This window comes from Nerophis ophidion, linkage group LG08 (genome assembly GCF_033978795.1).
Source record: "Nerophis ophidion isolate RoL-2023_Sa linkage group LG08, RoL_Noph_v1.0, whole genome shotgun sequence".
NCBI classification, from domain to species: domain Eukaryota; kingdom Metazoa; phylum Chordata; class Actinopteri; order Syngnathiformes; family Syngnathidae; genus Nerophis; species Nerophis ophidion.
The window spans coordinates 46,375,844-46,394,091 of record NC_084618.1 but is presented as its reverse complement, the minus strand read 5'-3'; the positions used below and the strand labels follow the sequence as shown (position 1 = coordinate 46,394,091).

Here is an 18,248-nt window from a genome sequence, read left to right as displayed (position 1 = left end):
CCATTTTATGGAAAGGTTTCAATCGAGGAATGTGAACAATATTTCATCTGAAAAGCCATATTTTACTGTACATTGCGGTTTGTTTATTCATTTCAAAATAGTGCCCTATGAAAGAGGTCAATTTGTCATTCGTCATATTCTACAAAGAAATACAACTTAAAATAATATATTCACGATTGTCAATTCTATCTACTTTATTTAAACAAACAAATTAAATACTGTACATGGCCAATTCAAAACAACTGGGACAATTTCTAATATTGTGTTGAGTTTGAAAATATTTGTAGTTTACAATGATGATTGAATAATTGTGTATAAGTGACAGTACCTGGAGGTAGAGCTGGTTCACATGCCAGGACTGTGGCAAAGGCCCGCCAAACCTGAACATGTTACCCATGCGGTTCCATGCAAGAAACGCTGGGCCAGAGAAGAACTCTTCAATTTCTGACTGGTTTAAACCGATGGCACGATAAACCTTAAACAGATACATTAGGTACATGTTAGTCAATCAGTTATAGTGGGTGTTTGCAGGACTTCTGCTTATATAGATTACAGGTTCAATTAGATCACATTTGCTATTGTACAATATGTTTATTGTTCAGTTCAGTTTCAGTTTATTTTGAACATGGATACAATACAATGTAATGCATCACATATTTCCAGTTGTATGAAAAGAAAAAAAAAAAGAAAAAAATATTTTACCCTTCTGGACAGTATTTATCTCCTTCAAGCTAGGAACAATTGTTCTTAATAAAGCAGAGAGAAAAAAATGTGGAGCCGCAAATGTGGATTTAGTCTAACAAAGTGTTTCTTAATCAACCACCTGGAGCACCACCAAAAATTGTTTTTCAGCTTCGGTCCCATTTGTAAAACAGTACACCACTTTTGGCAGTAACGACAACATCAAACAAATAAGACACCCAGATCTAAAATCTTAGAGAATTTTCTCAATAGTAAAATTTATGACTAAAGTGTTAAAGCTGTATTTGTGTTTGCATTTTAATTGTATTGACAGTTTGATTATTTTTATTCATTATTATTTTTTTATTTTTTTTACTTCTGTCTAAATTTCCTGTAAATGTATTTTCATTTGTTTTATTGAGTACCTTCTTTTGCAGTATATTTGATTAGTATGTATTTCATAACTGGCCTGACCTAAGCCTTGATAATCTTTGTGATGAACACATGCTTTCATATCATTTGACAAGGTTGTAAACTAAGTAAGTTAGATACAATTATTGAATACAATTACAATCAAGTGTAATATTAATAATTAAGTCGTAATATGAGAGTAAACCTTGGGCCCTCCTGTAGTGGAAAAGTTGGGCCTTCAAGTTCAAAAGGTTAAGAACCTCAGCTCTAACAGACAATCTTAAGCAGGGGTACCCACATCTTTTCAGCAGGTGAGCATGTTAAAAGGTCTACAAAATACATCCATGTTTAACATAAATATTCCTTTCTTTCATGTAGACAAGAATATAAGTTGTTGTATTACCTGATTCTGATGACTTGCATCGATTGGAATCAGACAAAATTCACAGTAGTGCTGATAACGTCCACATTTTCAATTTCACACTGTGGAGGAGAAAACAAGTCCTCCTTTCTGTTGTGCTTGGTTTTGTTATCTTGTTCGTCTAGCTTCCATACTTGTTTTTATACACTTTACAAAAAAAATGTTGACTGCAAACTCTGTGGCTTGCTAGCTTGTTTGCGGTAGCTTTCGGAGTCTCTTATTTTGTTAGTGCAGGTAGGAAGGAGCAGCACTTTTATTGTGAAGATAGGAACTGTGCAGTCAGTCTTTAGGCTTTTGACGGGAGGTACGGTTGAAATAAAAACGTTTTCCTTCACACTGAGCTCGCAGCAGCCAGCATCATTTCACGAGATCCTCTGGTGCCTTGAATGTCAATCAAAAGATGTCATAGTGAAGATTTGTAATTGCTCATTTTTAGGTCTATCTTTTCAATGCCTGGCCGGCGGCCGACTATCACACCCTCTGCGATCGACCGGGAGCTTGCAATCTACGTAAATGGCACCCCTGCTCTTAAGTGATCAAAGTGGCATTTAAAGACCAAAAATTCCAACAATTATTGAACGTTTTGTGAAAAATAGGTGATTTATGGAGGGGTGAGCAGAATCTTTATTTTTTTGTACGATTATTAAAAATCATTTTTTGTCTGTTTGCACATTTTTGTAGAGGGTGGTAAATGGTGAGGGTTAATCAGGTTTCTGTTCCTACCTCTTGCCACAAGGCCTCTTGGCCAGTGAAGGCCAGTGGTAGATTGATTCCATTAAGTGCCATCCAGTCAATCTCTCTTTCCCACCTTGGCCAGTCCCACCACACAGAGGAATAGCTAACAGTGCAGACATTCTGGTAGTAGCGGAACCTGGACACAAACCAATTGTGAGCTGATACATTATAAGTCAGAATGCATGTTAAGTGAGGACACAGGAGACTGGTGTTTGGGTGTGTTGGTCGTAGGGATGCAACAATTAACCAGTTTTATTATTAGACCTGATTAAAACATCACAATAATTTAATCTCAAAGTCTCCACTACACTATGTTTTTCAGTCCTCCTTGCCCACTATAAATTGATAATATGTTGGTACGTTGTTTTCGGCGCAACCTGCACAGAACAAAAACAAAGTTACACAGGCATATATATTCGCCTATCAAGGGACACACTAATATGCTACATTAGCTTAAATATGGCAGTAAGACTAAGCAGCAAACTTTTCCCACCCCCTAAAAAGTGTGGAAACATTCGGGGCAAGACCAAGGGAGTCATAGAAGACAATGGCTCACCTATTTGCAAAACCTGCCAGAAGAAAGTTGTGACTGCAGGGTCTAATATGTCCAGTATAGTGAAGCTTTACACTCCAAAGTAAAGGTAAGACATATTAAACTAGTTCAATTATGTGAGTGGCAAGTTGCTTAATGAATAAATTACTTGGTAGAGAGTTCAATATAAATGTGTCAGTTGCAATCAGAAACATAGAGTTAAGTCAGTTCAGGGCAGACAAACAGCAACAGGTACTCCTGTCAAGAGTTTCATTCAGTGACCATTTTAATGTTAGATTGCTACTTCCGGTCCGTGTTGAGTAAACTATAGGCATTGAAGTTAATATAGCATGTGTAAAACACTAAGATAACATCAGGAGCTTGTAGAATAGCAGCACTATACCATGGGAAAATTATGATGTACATACCGGTTATTATTAACACAGCATAAAACAGAAGATTAAAAATGAATAAATAGGCATGGATGACAGTTGATGACTGCTACACTTGAGTTTATGCACATGACTAACATTTTCCCATTGGGGGATCAATAAAGTTATCTTAATCTTATATTAATAATATAATTATTTATATGTTATCCTCAGAAATAATTTGTGTTTATATTTATTGTTTTGTACTGTCATGATAAAGTTACTATTTGATTGTTGTTATTTTCTATGGTAATTAATAAAAAAAAGTCTCAGAGGAATGTCTACAGTATGTGATTTTAAACATTTTGTGTTGTGAAATAAATCAATGCATAATAATGATGAAAAAATGATTAGCCATTATTAATAAGACTGTACATGAGAGTCAAAACCTAACCATTGCATCGCTGTAGGTGCGTCTGACAAACATCGACACAAACATTCGCAAAAAAGCACACGCTCAGGGTAACAGTAATACTCGTGCATTGCCCATTCTGTCTGGCTATCCTGACAGAACGTTTGTTGCTGGACACATGATGGACTCTTGGGAGCAGTGGAAAGTTGCATGCCTGCTGATTCTATCGGTCGAGGGCATTGAAAAGTTCTACCTTTTCAAAACTACGATAACAGTACACATGCTGATTGGAGTACGCATTGTACTGGTGTATCGACAAATTGGCAGCCGTTCAAGGTCCCCTAAAGCTGCCACAAATGACTGAAGAATGGGCAGCACTGTGGGGGGTCAGACTTTTGTGGTTCTGGACTTAATTATAAACCAGATAACATCTTGGAGAAGTTTTCTGCTCTGCAGGGCGATGTTTGATGAATGTAAGGACCAGAAATAGACAGTTTGAGTGAAACGCTTAAGTTTGTTTTCGCTCGCTGAAACAAACATTCTAATCTGGATTTTTTTCCCTGCTAGAGGGACTTTGCAAGGTCATTGCTATGAGACTCCCCCGGAAGAAAGCGCAGCGCAGAAGCTCCACATTTTTTCCCCTGTCTTTCATGACACTGTTTTCCTAACCTGTTGTTAGTTGACTTTTGTTAGACCGACTGGCTGTTATTGCTATAACAGTCTGCAAGCACCAAGGTCGAGAAACAAAGCTACTATTGAGGTTTACACTAGGGCTGCAACTAACGATTAGATTGATAATCGATTAATCTGTCGATTATTACTTCGATAAATAATTGGATAAAAGAGACAAACTACATTTCTATCCTTTTCCAATACTTTATTTTAAAAAAACAGCATACCTAGACTTAGACAAACTTTAATTTTCCACAAGGGAAATTGTTCTGGCACCACGTCCTTTCGACTTGCCAAATAAAACAAGGCAAGTGTAACAAAAATGTTTTTTTGTTTGTTTGTTTTTTATAAAGTGCACCATTGATTGTCATGCACAATAGCAATAATTTTGCTTAGGGGAATTTCAAACCTGTCTACTACCTATTCCACCCATTCTACAATGTTGGATGCTGAATGTCTTTCCTCTAGTGGCATGGTCGTTAGGCAGATTGACTTCATGTTCCATTTGTCTCCAATGTAGTGGCATGTATTGCCAAGGTAGGCTACACTGTCTTGTCCACACATCAGTAGTGAGAGCAATTTGCTTTGGGTGGCTTTTATGTCAGTCTACACTGCATGGAATGTCCGCTCGTACTTCCTCTCCATCAGTTTGGAAAAATGGGTCCTCGAGGGGAGTATAACCAGGGTTGAGGACGTGAATCATTTGTCTAAAACCTTCACCCTGCATCGTTGATATCGGCCTCATGTCAGTCACCAACATATTCAGGATAGAATCAGTCAGTGCAGCCGCTTGCTGTGGTGTGCAGACCTTCCTTTGTACCAAGTCGCTAGTGCTTCCTTGTTTCTTTCTGAAATGAGAGAAACCATATAATGAACGTACATAGTAGCATCACTTACATGTAACTCAATACACACCCAGTTGATTTAATTAATAATTTTTGACGTAAAAGGCAAATACGCCACCACATTAAAAAAAAACAGCTAAATTAAATAAATGGACTTTGGAGTTGCAGAATACACCAATAACAACACAGAAATGTAACTCATCAGATCAGAACTGGGTCAGATATTGTACACGTTTCTTTTGTGAATAATAAAGGATTCATTTTAGGCTACCTCTGAATAATAGCATGAAATATTCCAGCACCTTTATAACGTTTAGTTATACTAAAGCGTCACTCAAATCTAAATAGATTTATATGGCTTTTTGGGGCCCGGCTTCATCGATCCATTATGAAACAAACCTGAGATATTTCTGTCCATTATGTTTATTTCCAAATTGTTAACCTTGCGTTTTCGCTCTCAAAACGGAGTCAAATGTGCCGGAGACACATTATTATTTTTTCCTTTGGCCTCAGTCTGGGCCCCCTCTCCAGGGGCCCACGCTATGACCGATTTTTTTATTTTATTCTATTTTAATCTTTTTCTCCCATTTCCCCCCACTTGTTTACCTGTATCTCACCTTTTTTGTAAGGGGCGCCGGAAGTTGGCAGACCCGTCAGCTATCCTGTTCTGTCTCCCTGTAATGTTTGTCTGACCTTGAATGGGATTGTGCTGAAAATTTTTATTTCCCCTCGGGGATTAATGAAGTATGTCTGATTCTGATCAGCCCCACGTTGCAACAAAGGGGATAACGTTAACGTTACTCACAAAAAAAGAGCTTCCGTGCTTAACTCATAAATGCCTGTTGCCACTCATAACAACACAGAAAATGAAGTCGTCGACTCTCCAACACGTTCTTAACACTCTGAAAGTTAATACTCAACAGTTGCTGCAGCGCTGCCTTAAAAAAAAAAAAATCTCGGACACAACGGATCAATTTATCTGGACTGTGGACTTAGTTACGTACCGTGAGTTCTTCCCGTCATCCATGGCTCCTCTTCAGGTGCTGCCGAAACAATGTTGTCCTTCCGTGCCACGCGATGCCCATGCTGCACATTTTGCAGAAAACTGTCTTCTTTGAAGTCTTTAAAGTAAAGTGTTCCGACACTTTGGACGACTTAGGTCTTACAATTTTCTCCATTGAAGCATTAACCTCAATATGTTTCTCCGCTGAACTATCCGTACTGTTTCCCTCCGCCATTTTTCGAATGTTTCCAGCAAAGGATACGACGTGGTCACGTGAACTGCACATGACACATGATGTCAATCAAATAAACATTGATTGACATCATTGGCTGGCTTACTGCCACCTCATGAGACGTAGCCTCAGCGCCACCCTGGCGCTGATTTGTACTGTTTTTGAACTTATTTTGATTGTTTCTCAGCTGTTTGTAAATGTTGCAGTTCATAAATAAAGGTTTAGGGGAATTTTTTTTTTTTTTTTAAATAAAAATAAAAAAAGAGCCTCTGGCATGCGCATTGCATACATCCAACCAATCGATGACTAAATTAATCGCCAACTATTTTTATAATCGATATTAATCGATTAGTTGTTGCAGCCCTAGTTTACACACACACACACACACACACACACACAAAATACATGCATGGAAAGTACCCCCCACATCTCGGCCAAGGGTATGATGAACAACGATGCAGTGCCCCTTGTAGTGGCAGCTTCGGACCGGATGCCCGCCCACTGTCCTCTCGTTGCAAGTCATCTGTTTGTTTGTGGAAATATGTGTGCTTTGCTCAAGCTTTTTTCTGGGTCTTTTCTTGGACAGGTTTGAACTGAAAATGTTATTTTGTTGTACTTTTTAAGTGCAATGATAATAAAGTTAAATTTTTTCCATTTCATTTTATTCCACAAACGTTTATTATAGAGCATAAATTGTTGGGATGTTTGCACCTGCAGATCTAACCAATCTAAGTCTACTGATGAACTGACGAAGACTGCTTGGATGAGAGGCAAACGTCTTTTAAGACAAATTGAACAGTCCAGTTGCAACATGTTGTTATGCAAATAAGTAATTAATAACGAATGTCCTGATATGGCGCATCGAAGATAATTATTTAATAATTAACCCCTAGACTTTTATGATATCATCATGACAGGGAAAACATGGCACGCTTTGCCATGCTTCACATGGCATTTTCAGTCAGCGCAGTGCGCACATGACATAACTGGGGTGAGCTGATGCGGGTCTAACTCTCAACAGTTAATTGAGAGAAACGGTCCACTAAAAAGGACCAAGTCACCGCAAGTCTTTCATCCTGCCCCCAGTAAACAAAAAAACACAATGCCTTACAATGCTCCTCTTGTGGTGCACTCACGGATTTAATGTGCTGAGTTACATCAGATGGAGCTGAGACTTCTCAAATGTTAGTAGTCAACCAGATAAACACATTGATTTCATTGAAACTAAATAAATGGCTGTATTTTGCCTCAGACTCTGCGAAGGCTTTAAATTTTCTCCGCTAATATTACTCCAGCACACAATGTAGTCGATGGACAGACCACAGTCTCTGGCACACACCAGTGGTCACTACCACTCGTGGGCGCTGGAGACACTGGTCCAGTGACACAGTATAAAACATTGTACAACCTTAGGATTAAGGCGTTTCCATGGGTTTTTCTGTTGCTTCTTTAGAGCCAATCTATTCGAGGAATCAGACTAATTTACTGAATGGAAACGGAGTCAGAAATCAGTGCTGCAGTCCTTGTGGTCTGTGAAGCAGATTTAGTATTTCTGTATTTTCTGGACATTTGGCAGCACTGTTAGCTGAATAAATGTAAGAGACAGAGACCATGATAGTTTGTCTCTAAAATACACCATATCATAACTATTTTGTTATTGTGATTGGTGATTGATAATCGATGATGACAATTACATCTCGATGATTCTTGGTATTCCAGTTTTCTTCCACAATTTAAAAGCATGCATGCTAAGTTCATTAAATCATTTCACACAGGTGTTGTGCATGAATGTGTACCCAAAGTCTGCTGAGACAGGCTCTGTGATGCTGAACAAGTTGTGTAAAGTTTATGATTACTGTACTTTCCAAACGTTATCTTGCTGTATTAGCTGGTTCTTGTAACTGTGTAGAATTATTACTTACTGGTTTTGGGGGGTTTTCTTTTACTTTTTTTACTTTTGGGATCAATAAGGTATCAATAAGTAGGTTGAGAAACCGGGTCTTACATTCTGATTCTCCCAGAACTGTCCAAATCTTCAAACATTGATTCCTACTTTTGATGCTCAATCCGCTGACTGGAAGAATTGGCCTTGCGATGAGGTGGTGACTTATGTACCTCGCCTTCCGCGTGTGTGCAGCTGGGATAGGTTCCAGGACCCCCGGCGATCAAGCAGTAGGATGGATGGGCTTACAAATCGATGCTAAACGTATTACCGACAGGGTAAAAGCAAGCGGGAGCAGGTAACCGATTCACTAAGATAGCCTCTAAACTAGCTTGAAACAACAATAAATATGGGCTTAGTAATGTTTAGGAAGTGTGGATTGAAGAGCATTACAGCAGAAAGTAAGCAGTTATTAACAAGAAATTAACAAGTTAAGAGTCTAGAAAGGATAATATAACAACTGTTAGGCAGCTCTGTTGGTGTTAAGCTGCCACTTGCAGACTCGGAAAGGGAAGACGGATCAATCCATACATCGGTAGTGTTGATACCATCCATCCATCCATCCATTTTCTACCGCTTATTCCCTTTGGGGTCGCGGGGGGCACTGGTGCCTATCTCAGCTACAATCGGGCGGAAGGCGGCGTACACCCTGGACAAGTCGCCCCCTCATCGCAGGGCCAACGCAAATAGACAGACAACATTCACACTCACATTCAAACTCCAGGGTCAATTTAGTGTTGCCAATCAACCTATCCCCAGGTGCATGTCTTTGGAAGTGGGAGGAAGCCGGAATACCCGGAGGGAACCCACGCATTCACAGGGAGAACATGCAAACTCCACACAGAAAGATTTCGAGCCCGGGATTGAACCCTGACTACTCAGGACCTTCGTATTGTGAGGCCAGCCGTGCCGGACACAGACGCACTAACCTCTCTTCTACCGTGAAGCCCCCAATTCAAACTGTTTTTTTTTGTTTTGTTTTTATTGTTTAATTTACATTGCCTCACACATTGTTGCTGACTGGAGAAATCGAATGATTATTGTTATTACTTCTGACTGATTTATTTACTTAATTCTCATTTTGTTGATTTATATTTTGATTTTAGTTTGTGTTAAAAAAATATAAATAAAGACATTTAAAATATATTTTTTAAGAAATCTTTTCCTGCGACCCAGCCTCACCCAGACTCTGCATCCAGTGGCCCCCAGGTAAATTGAGTTTGAGACCCCTGCTCTAGAGGTATTTAAAACACTCTCGATTGGCTGCAAACGTCCACCCCTCCAGGATCTGTTCTCCTCCAGGACCAGGAGGCGTGTGGGTCAGATCACAGCTGACTCTTCTCACCCTGGACACAAAATATTCTCCCCTAACCCCTCAGGCAGGAGACTACAGTCCATCCAGACCCAGACCTTCCGCCACCTGAAGAGTTTTTTCCCCTCTGCCATCAGACACACGAACAATAACCAGATCTGATAGCTCAGTTACAGCTCATGTTATTCTATTCTGTTATATATATGTCTTTTATGTTGCACGATTGCGCCAGGTAAAATTCCTAGTTTGTGAACCCGTTCTCAAACAATGTCAATAAAAACTTTTCTGATTCTCCAACAACCAAAAAGCTGTGAAAACTATGATACTGTGTTCCAAATTTAAATGATTTACATAACTTGTGTGAGCCTATGGCTTTACATTCTGTTACATATACCGTATTTCCTTGAATTGCCGCAGGGCATATAGTATGCGCCTGCCTTGAATTACTGCCGAGTCAAACTCGCTTCACGAAATAATTAGCGCATGATTAGTATTACCGCCTGGTCAAACTCGTGACGTCACGAGTGACACTTCTCCTGTCATCATTTTCAAAATGGAGGAGGCTGATTTCAATACCGGTAATTTGAAATCGCATAAAGGGAAGAAGATTAACAGCTAGTCAGTAGGATTTAAAAGCCTACTTAAATGAGATTTTCTTGTTTAAACGGGTATAGCAGGTCCATTCTATGTGTCATACTTGATCATTTTGCGATATTGCCATATTTTTGCTGAAAGGATTTAGTAGAGAACGTCCACGATAAAGTTTGCAACTTTTGGTGCTAAGAGAAATGCCCTGCCTTTACCGGAAGTCGCAGACGATGACGTCACATGTTGATGGCTCCTCACATAATCACATTGTTTTTAATGGGAGCCTCCAACAAAAACAGATATTCGGACCAAGAAAACGCCAATTTCCCCATTATTTTGAGCGAGGATGAAAGATTTGTGTTTGAGGATATTGATAGCGACGGACTAGAAAAAAAATAAAAAAAACGAGTTTAAAAAAAGAACGTGATTGCATTGGGACGGATTCAGATGTTTTTAGACACATTTATTAGGATAATTCTGGGAAATCCCTTATCTTTCTATTGTGTTGCTAGTGTTTTGGTGAGCTTAATAGTACCTGGTAGTCGGAGGTGTGTCCACGGGTGTGTTGATGCCAATGTCTCAGCGAAGTCGACGGCAGCTTTATGGACAGGGCAAGCTCAGCTGATCTCAGGTAAGAAGCGACTTTTTACCACAATTTTCTCACCGAAACCTGCTGGTTGACATTCGGTGGGGAACCATGTTCGCTTGACCGTGCTCTGATCCATAGGAAAGTTTCAGCTCCGGGAATTTTAAACAAGGAAGCACCGTGTGTTTGTGTTGCTAAAGACTAAAGCTTCCCAACTCCATCTTTCTACTTTGACTTCTCCAATATTAATTGAACAAATTGCAAAAGATTCAGCAACACAGATCTCCAAAATACTGTGTAATTATGCCATTAAAGCAGACGACTTTTAGCTGTGTGTGTGCGCAGCGCTCATATTTCCTAACAGCCTGTGACATCACACGTACACGTCATCATTACGCGACATTTTCCAGAAAAAACTCCCGGGAAATTTAAATTTGCAATTTAGTAAACTAAAAAGGCCGTATTGGCATGTGTTGCAATGTTAATATTTCGCCATTGGTATATAAACTATCAGACTGCGTGGTGGGTAGTAATGGGTTTCAGTAGGCCTTTAAGGTCCAAGCTTACATCACACTCAGATTTTTACTGCATGCCTTTGGTAAGTGCCGGAGTGAGAAGAGGTTTTAAAATAATTAGCGCAAGCTTACTTTTACCGCATGCCTTTGGTAAGCGCAGGAGTGAGAAGAGGTTTTAAATTAATTAGCAACCCCCTGGCGCTGATTTGTACTGTTAATGTACCGTTTCTGTACTTGTTTTTATTACTTGTATTTATTGATTGAATATAAATGTTGCATATTATAAATAAAGGTTTATAAATTTTAAAAAAAGTGTGTGGCGGGTGGTGCGCCTGTGAGATGTTTGCATACCAATTATTAATAGGAAGTTGCTCCTCTGGCTCTGCTGTGATATTTACTACTTGGAACATGCCATTTTCAAAGTTGCTCTTGAAAAGCCTGACGTCGACGTTATTGGTCACGAAAGCCAAAAAGTTGCTTATGTGTTATAAAATAGAATAGACGGCGCAGGTGACTGACCTGTGCTGGGTGTTGATGCGGAGGACACCGGAGAGTTTGGGCAGAGGACGAGGTAGCTCCAGCTGGTCACCCGACCAGGAAACGTGACAGTTACAGAAATATTTCAAGTAGTTATAAATCCCTGAGGCCACCGATACTCCGGTGTTACCTGTGGCGACTATCTTGTTGTTTTTGGTGGACCTGAGCTCGCACACGTCCAGGCTATCGTTGGAAAGGTTCCTGTTGACTACGACGATGAACTCCGTGGATCTGTTGCCCAGCAGGCGTCTCAGCAGCTCGATCACAGCTCTGCCCTGCGTCTTGTCGCCGCGTTGCGGCTTGAGATGATCCAAAGTGGAGAACGTACACGTCGCGGTCGCGCACAGGCAAAGCACGACGACTACGGCGAGGCTACAATCCCATCTGTGCGACATTTCAATCCCTTTGACGGGTTTCCCACCGCAGCGCAGTTTTAAATCAACACGATCGTTCCATTTGTAGTTGACCAGGAAGCGTTACGTTCTCCAGGAAGTGGTAGCCAATCGGGAAAGGCCTTCTATTTTCTTTTCTAACTAATAGCCAATCAGCATGAGCAACAGAGGCTCTTCCAATTTAACGAGGAAACTTTGTCATGTGATTATAACCATGCAGTCATTGGAGGCATTTTACAGCAGTGGTTCTCAAATGGGGGTACGCGTACCCCTGGGGGTACTTGAAGGTATGCCAAGGGGTACATGAGATTTTTTTTTAAATATTCTAAAAATAGCAACATTTCAAAAATCCCTTATAAATATATTTATTGAATAATACTTCAACAAAATATGAATGTACGTTCATAAAATGTGAAAAAAATACAACAATGCAATATTCAGTGTTGACAGCTAGATTTTTTGTAGACATGTTCCATAAATATTGATGTTAAAGATTTCTTTTTTTGTGAATAAATGTTTAGAATTAAGTTCATGAATCCAGATGGATCTCTATTACAATCCCCATATTTTATTTTTCAACAAGTTTTTAGTTATTTTTATATCCATCCATCCATTTTCTACCGCTTATTCCCTTTGGGGTCGCTGGTGCCTATCTCAGCTACAATCGGGCAGAAAGCGGGGTACACCCTGGACAAGTCGCCACCTCGTCTTTTTTTCCAAATAGTTCAAAAAAGACCACTACAAATGAGCAACATTTTGCACTGTTACACAATTTATTAATTCAGAAACTGAAGACATAGTGCTGTATTTTACTTCTTTATCTCTTTTTTTTTCACCAAAAATGCTTTGCTCTGAGTAGTGGATATTTCAATTAAAAAAATGTTCACAGGGGGTACACCACTGAAAAAAGGTTGAGAACCACTGTTTTACTGGACTGACCTGTTTTCAGGTCATTTGTGTTACGGCTACTGTATTGTAAAAAGCACGTGTAAACTTTAAAATCGGTGAATGATTGAAATATGTCACATTGGCTTTCAAAAATAGGTCAGTGAACTGGGTGTATCAACATGTTTGTTTTGCTCCCTTTATAACAGGGGTGTCCAAAGTGCGGCTTGGGGGCTATTTGCGACCCGTGAGGCCTTTTTTAACGGTCCCACGGCACATTTTAAGAATACAATTGAAAAAAAAAAAGACATAAAAAGCGGTATAAAAGAGCAAACAGGTGAAATGTAACAATAAATTGTTGCAATGCTTACTCTTATAACACAAAGCTGCCATGCAGGCTGTTTCTTTCTTTAAAAAATAATAATGAATCAAAATCAATGTCATTTTGAATTATTGACCTATTCAAGGCTCCATTAAATATTCCACTTTGAAATATTTTTGGGGGAAAATGTTGCATATTTTGTGTTTTGCCATATAAAAAACTGAGCTATTTTTTTTTTTAAAGAAGGGCCTAAAACAAACAAAAAAAACATAAACAACAATAAAATTGACGGCTATATCTGAAGTTGATCTCAAGATTATTGTGCTAAAAGTAAAGAGTAAAAAAAATGTATAATTTATTTTTAACATTTTAATGAGTAGGACACTTTTGGATCCCCAATTATTTTAGTGTGATTTGTTTTTAAGTGTCATAGCTCAAAAAATAATAATGAATCAAAATCCCAAATTAAGGCTCCAATTATTTTATAGTCTCAAATATTCCACCTAAAAATTTATTGGGTGAAAATATTGCATATTTTGTGTTTTTTCAAATGTTTTCCCCTAGTGTTGATCTAGAGATTTAAAACTTGAATAATAATGAAAATTATAATACTGAATAATGACACATTTTAAATATTTTTTTTTTGACCAAAATCCTTTGGGATCATAACTGAGTGGAGGCCTAAACGTATATTTTTTATACATATATTGTATTGGTTTTTAAAATAAATAATATGAAAATGGCCCCCGCTAGCTTTGATTTTTCAGTGTTGCGGCCCTCAGTGGAAAAAGTTTGGACACCCCTGCTTTGCAATATGTGACTAAACTTTGCAAAATCCGAAGTAACAAAAACAATTGGTAGTATTTTTTTCAAACATTTCTAGAGGTTTCCCGTTTTGCGAAAAAAACATGATGTATCCCAATATTCCACAATATATGAACAGCAGACACGGTAAACATTTTAAAAGTGACATACTTATAAATAACAGTTCAAGTTATCAATCTATTCATAAATTTCAGTTATTGAATTTTTGAAGCACTTTTACATTAGGAAGACCGAGTAAACTTTGACAGACCTTTGATAAAAAAGAGCAGCCTTTATGTAACTATTTGTGACGGGTATCCCACAATACGAAGGTCATGAGTTCAATCCCGGGCTTGGGATCTTTTCTGTAGGTAGGTTGGTTTTTATTGTCATTGCAACAAGTACAACAAAACTTTGTGTGGAGTTTGCATGATCTCCCCGTGACTGTGTGGGTTCCCTCCGGGTACTCCGGCTTCCTCCCACTTCCAAAGACATGCACCTGGGGATAGGTTGATTGGCAACACTAAATTGACCCTAGTGTGTGAATGTGAGTGTGAATGCTGTCTGTCTATCTGTGTTGGCCCTGTGATGAGGTGGCGGCTTGTCCAGGGTTTACCCCGCCTTCCGCCCGAATGCAGCTGAGATAGGCCCCAGCATCCACCGCGACCCCGAAAGCGACAATGGGTAGAAAATAGATGGATGAATACTTATAATTGTCAAACCGCGGTGAGGAAGGTCTTGTTTGTTTTTCTGTCTTGTGATTTATGTGTTTTATTTTGAAAAGCTACCCTCTTGTTTCAGATCACGAGTCCTTCCTATTGTATCACCAGTCTGACGTCATCCTTGATTCCTGATTGTTTCCACCTGTTCCCCATCACTCCCACGTCCTATTTAAGCTCACTTCTCCGTTTGTCCTTTGCCAGATCGTCTCGTCTATCGTGCCTTCTAGCGTCCATGTCCATGTCCATGTCCATGTCCATGTCCATGTCCATGTCCATGTCCATGTCCATGTCCATGTCCATGTCCATGTCCATGTCCATGTCCATGTCCATGTCCATGTCCATGTCCATGTCCATGATTCCCTCCTTGCCTTGCTCCTGTTTTTTCTTGTTCTCCTTAATTTTTGATCATAGCAGTTGGTTTTTTGCTGAAATTTTGAGTTTACTTTTTCCTCCTACGAGCGTCCTTAGTTTTTCTTCGTCGACCTAATTGGTGAGTTTTTTGTTATTCCAAATTTCATTTTGTTTCCTCATTGAGTGATTTTTTTTTTGTTTATTCATAGATATTGTATTTGTATATAATATTAAGAGTTTATTTTTCCTCCTGTTGGAGCGCTTTTTGTTAATTCTTCTTGATATTGTATTTTTGTTAGGTTATTTTCTTAAAGTAGTTTTCCTCCTTATTTTTTGGAGTGATTTTTGAGTTAAGTGTTTATCCTCGGATTTATTTTCCGTACATTATATATATTTTTGTGAAATACTTTTTTACCGCAGGTTAAAAAGTTATTTCAAAATAAAAGCTGTTAATTTTGGAAACTTCCTCTCTGCATCTGGGTCCTCTCATTTCCAAGTCGTAACAATAATAAATAATATTTCCTAATTTTACATGCAATTACACAGTGCTAAAATAAAAAACATCTAATTAAACTAACACTAAATAATAATAATGAATGTTTCTTAAAAATAAATCTCAATTAAATTTTAGTGCAAATAAAAATAGAGCTTCACCGCTTTATTCATATTTTTTGTGCTTTTTGCAGCCCATACAAACCATAGCTAAGAAACATATATTTTTGGTGGCCCTCCAGGGGACGCTTAATACCCAACAATGGCCGCTATGGTTAAGAAACACTGCTGTTGCGGTTGACTATAACAGTTCTTGAGAGCATCTATTTCTAATATGTTGTAGATGTAATGATTGAAGACAGTATGTGCATATTGGGGAACTCTGTTAATAGCTGTGTTGCCCAACATCGCAATACATCTATTCATTATGGCAGATAGGAGGTCTTCATCATGAAACTCTCCTTCTGTTTATTTATTTGTACCGGCGCATCTCGATAAATTTGACATTTTTGAAAGCTGAGTTATTTCTGGAGGGTAAATCGAAAAGGAAATCTTTTATATTCTATGCAGTCACTACGGACAGAGTGAAATATATTTTGATGATTACTGTATATTGATACATTAAGAGTGTACAGCAATTAAAAAAAATAAATCAAATGCTGTATAGTGGTACCTCCACTTAAGAGTGCCCAACTTGAAAGTGTTTAAGATAAGAGCTGTTTCGGATATTTGTTACACCTTAAGTTGCAAGAAAAATTTGAGTTACAAACATTCCGGTCATTAGTTGGTTTAACAAATGTCAAAGTGAACCCTGTCTGCCCAAAACCTTCGCTAGCTCAAGATTGCCATATTTTATTATTTTCCAACCTTTGGAATGAAGAATGCAAGTGCAAAGGTCATTGCTGAGAAGAAGCAAATAATCTTCAATGAATTAAAGAAATAAATAGTCAAAAACATGACGGATTGTGTAGTCAATTTGGCAAAGCAGTACAAGCAAATCACTGCTTGTCTGCACCATACTGAAGCAGGAAGAGTCTAAGGCCAGCCAAGGACAGTAAAATGTTATATAAACGGTGGACATTTATTCATAAAAATATTGAATAGCTGCTGCTGACGTGTTTGACACTCTCCACTCTCCAGGGTAAAAACTGTATATTATTAGTGCTTTACTTCATACAACTAGTTGTTTGTACTGTATCATATTGTTTTCATACAATATTTCTTATCTAAAAGTTTTTTTAAAAGAATGTTACATGTTATAATTGTGGTCTTTTGGGAGCCAACACCAACTAAATTTATTTGAATTAATTTCATTGGGCGACGTTGATTTGAAATACAAGTGTTAGAGTCAGGAGGTCCTTTACAGAATCAAATAAGTTGCGGTACTTTCATATCTAATAAAATTATATATTTTTTTCTAAACTACCGGTATGCTCTATTTAAAAAAAAAAAACAACTGCAAAAACTCCAGCCCAAGACTTTAAATTGTCAGTTTGACTTAGTTAAACTCCTGAAATCAAATGCATTTTGCATGATATTATCATTTCTTAACCTCTGTATAACTTTCTGAGGAAGGTTGTAGGTGACCCATCTCAAACATTTATTTATTTATTCGAATTAGGACACTGTATGTAAATGAACATACAGCTACAATGTACATAGCTAATTTTCAACTGTTGTGATAAGGCAGGTTATCAATCAAACAATCCAGGTTTACTAATATAGCCCTAAAACACGAGTGTCTCAAAGGGCTGCACAAGCCACGACATCCTCGGCTCAGATCCCACATCAGGGCAAGGAAAAACTCAACCCAATGGGACAATGAGAAACCTTGGAGGGGAACGGTGCAATGTACGTCGAGTGGAAACGGCATGATATTGTGATAGTCCAGTCCATAGTGGATCCAACATAATAGTGAGAGTCCAATCCATATATGGAGCCAGCAGGAGACCATCCAGAGCGGAGACTGGTCAGCAGCGCAGAGCTTCATGACAGCAAGTGTTAGTCTTTTGGCGAAGTCCTTCAATGTCTTCTTCCGCACAAGCACTTCTTTGGCAAGGTAGCTACATTTTCTTCTACTTAAGTTTACCTGCTAGTCTTAAAAGTAGTAATACGAGGCTAATACAGTAAACATCCAACAGATCTTGATACAAAAAATACAGAAATCACAATAAATTACACATTACATGCATACAATAAGCACAGACCATGGACAAAAAAATAAAACAAGAAACAAAAAACCAAGTGAACATGTCAAGTTAAAACACCAATACAACACAGTATACTTAAAACTTGTCTGAAAAAAACAAGCAAAACATATATTATCAACATGTTTATTATAATAAAATACAATATAACGTGCAAATATATCATATTTTATCAACCTTATAGCGCAGGGGTCGGGAACCTTTAAGGCTGAGAGAGCCATGAAAGCCAAATATTTTAAAATGTATTTCTGGGAGAGCCATATAATATTTTTTTAACA

General features: G+C 38.4%; 1 protein-coding gene across 1 annotated transcript in view; it reads right to left on the bottom strand.

The window, feature by feature from the left end:
• Positions 1–12,316, bottom strand: part of naglu (N-acetylglucosaminidase, alpha) — a 29,757-nt gene extending 17,441 nt beyond the window's left edge. Inside the window, exons 1-3 of the mRNA XM_061908677.1 lie at positions 11,778–12,316; positions 2,237–2,384; positions 329–475 (exon numbers count right to left, since the gene is read on the bottom strand). Of these exons, the coding sequence (XP_061764661.1) occupies positions 329–475; positions 2,237–2,384; positions 11,778–12,190 (708 nt within the window). The 5' untranslated portion in view covers positions 12,191–12,316. The remainder of the gene's footprint in view (positions 1–328; positions 476–2,236; positions 2,385–11,777) is intronic.
• Positions 12,317–18,248: the final 5,932 nt, after the last annotated feature.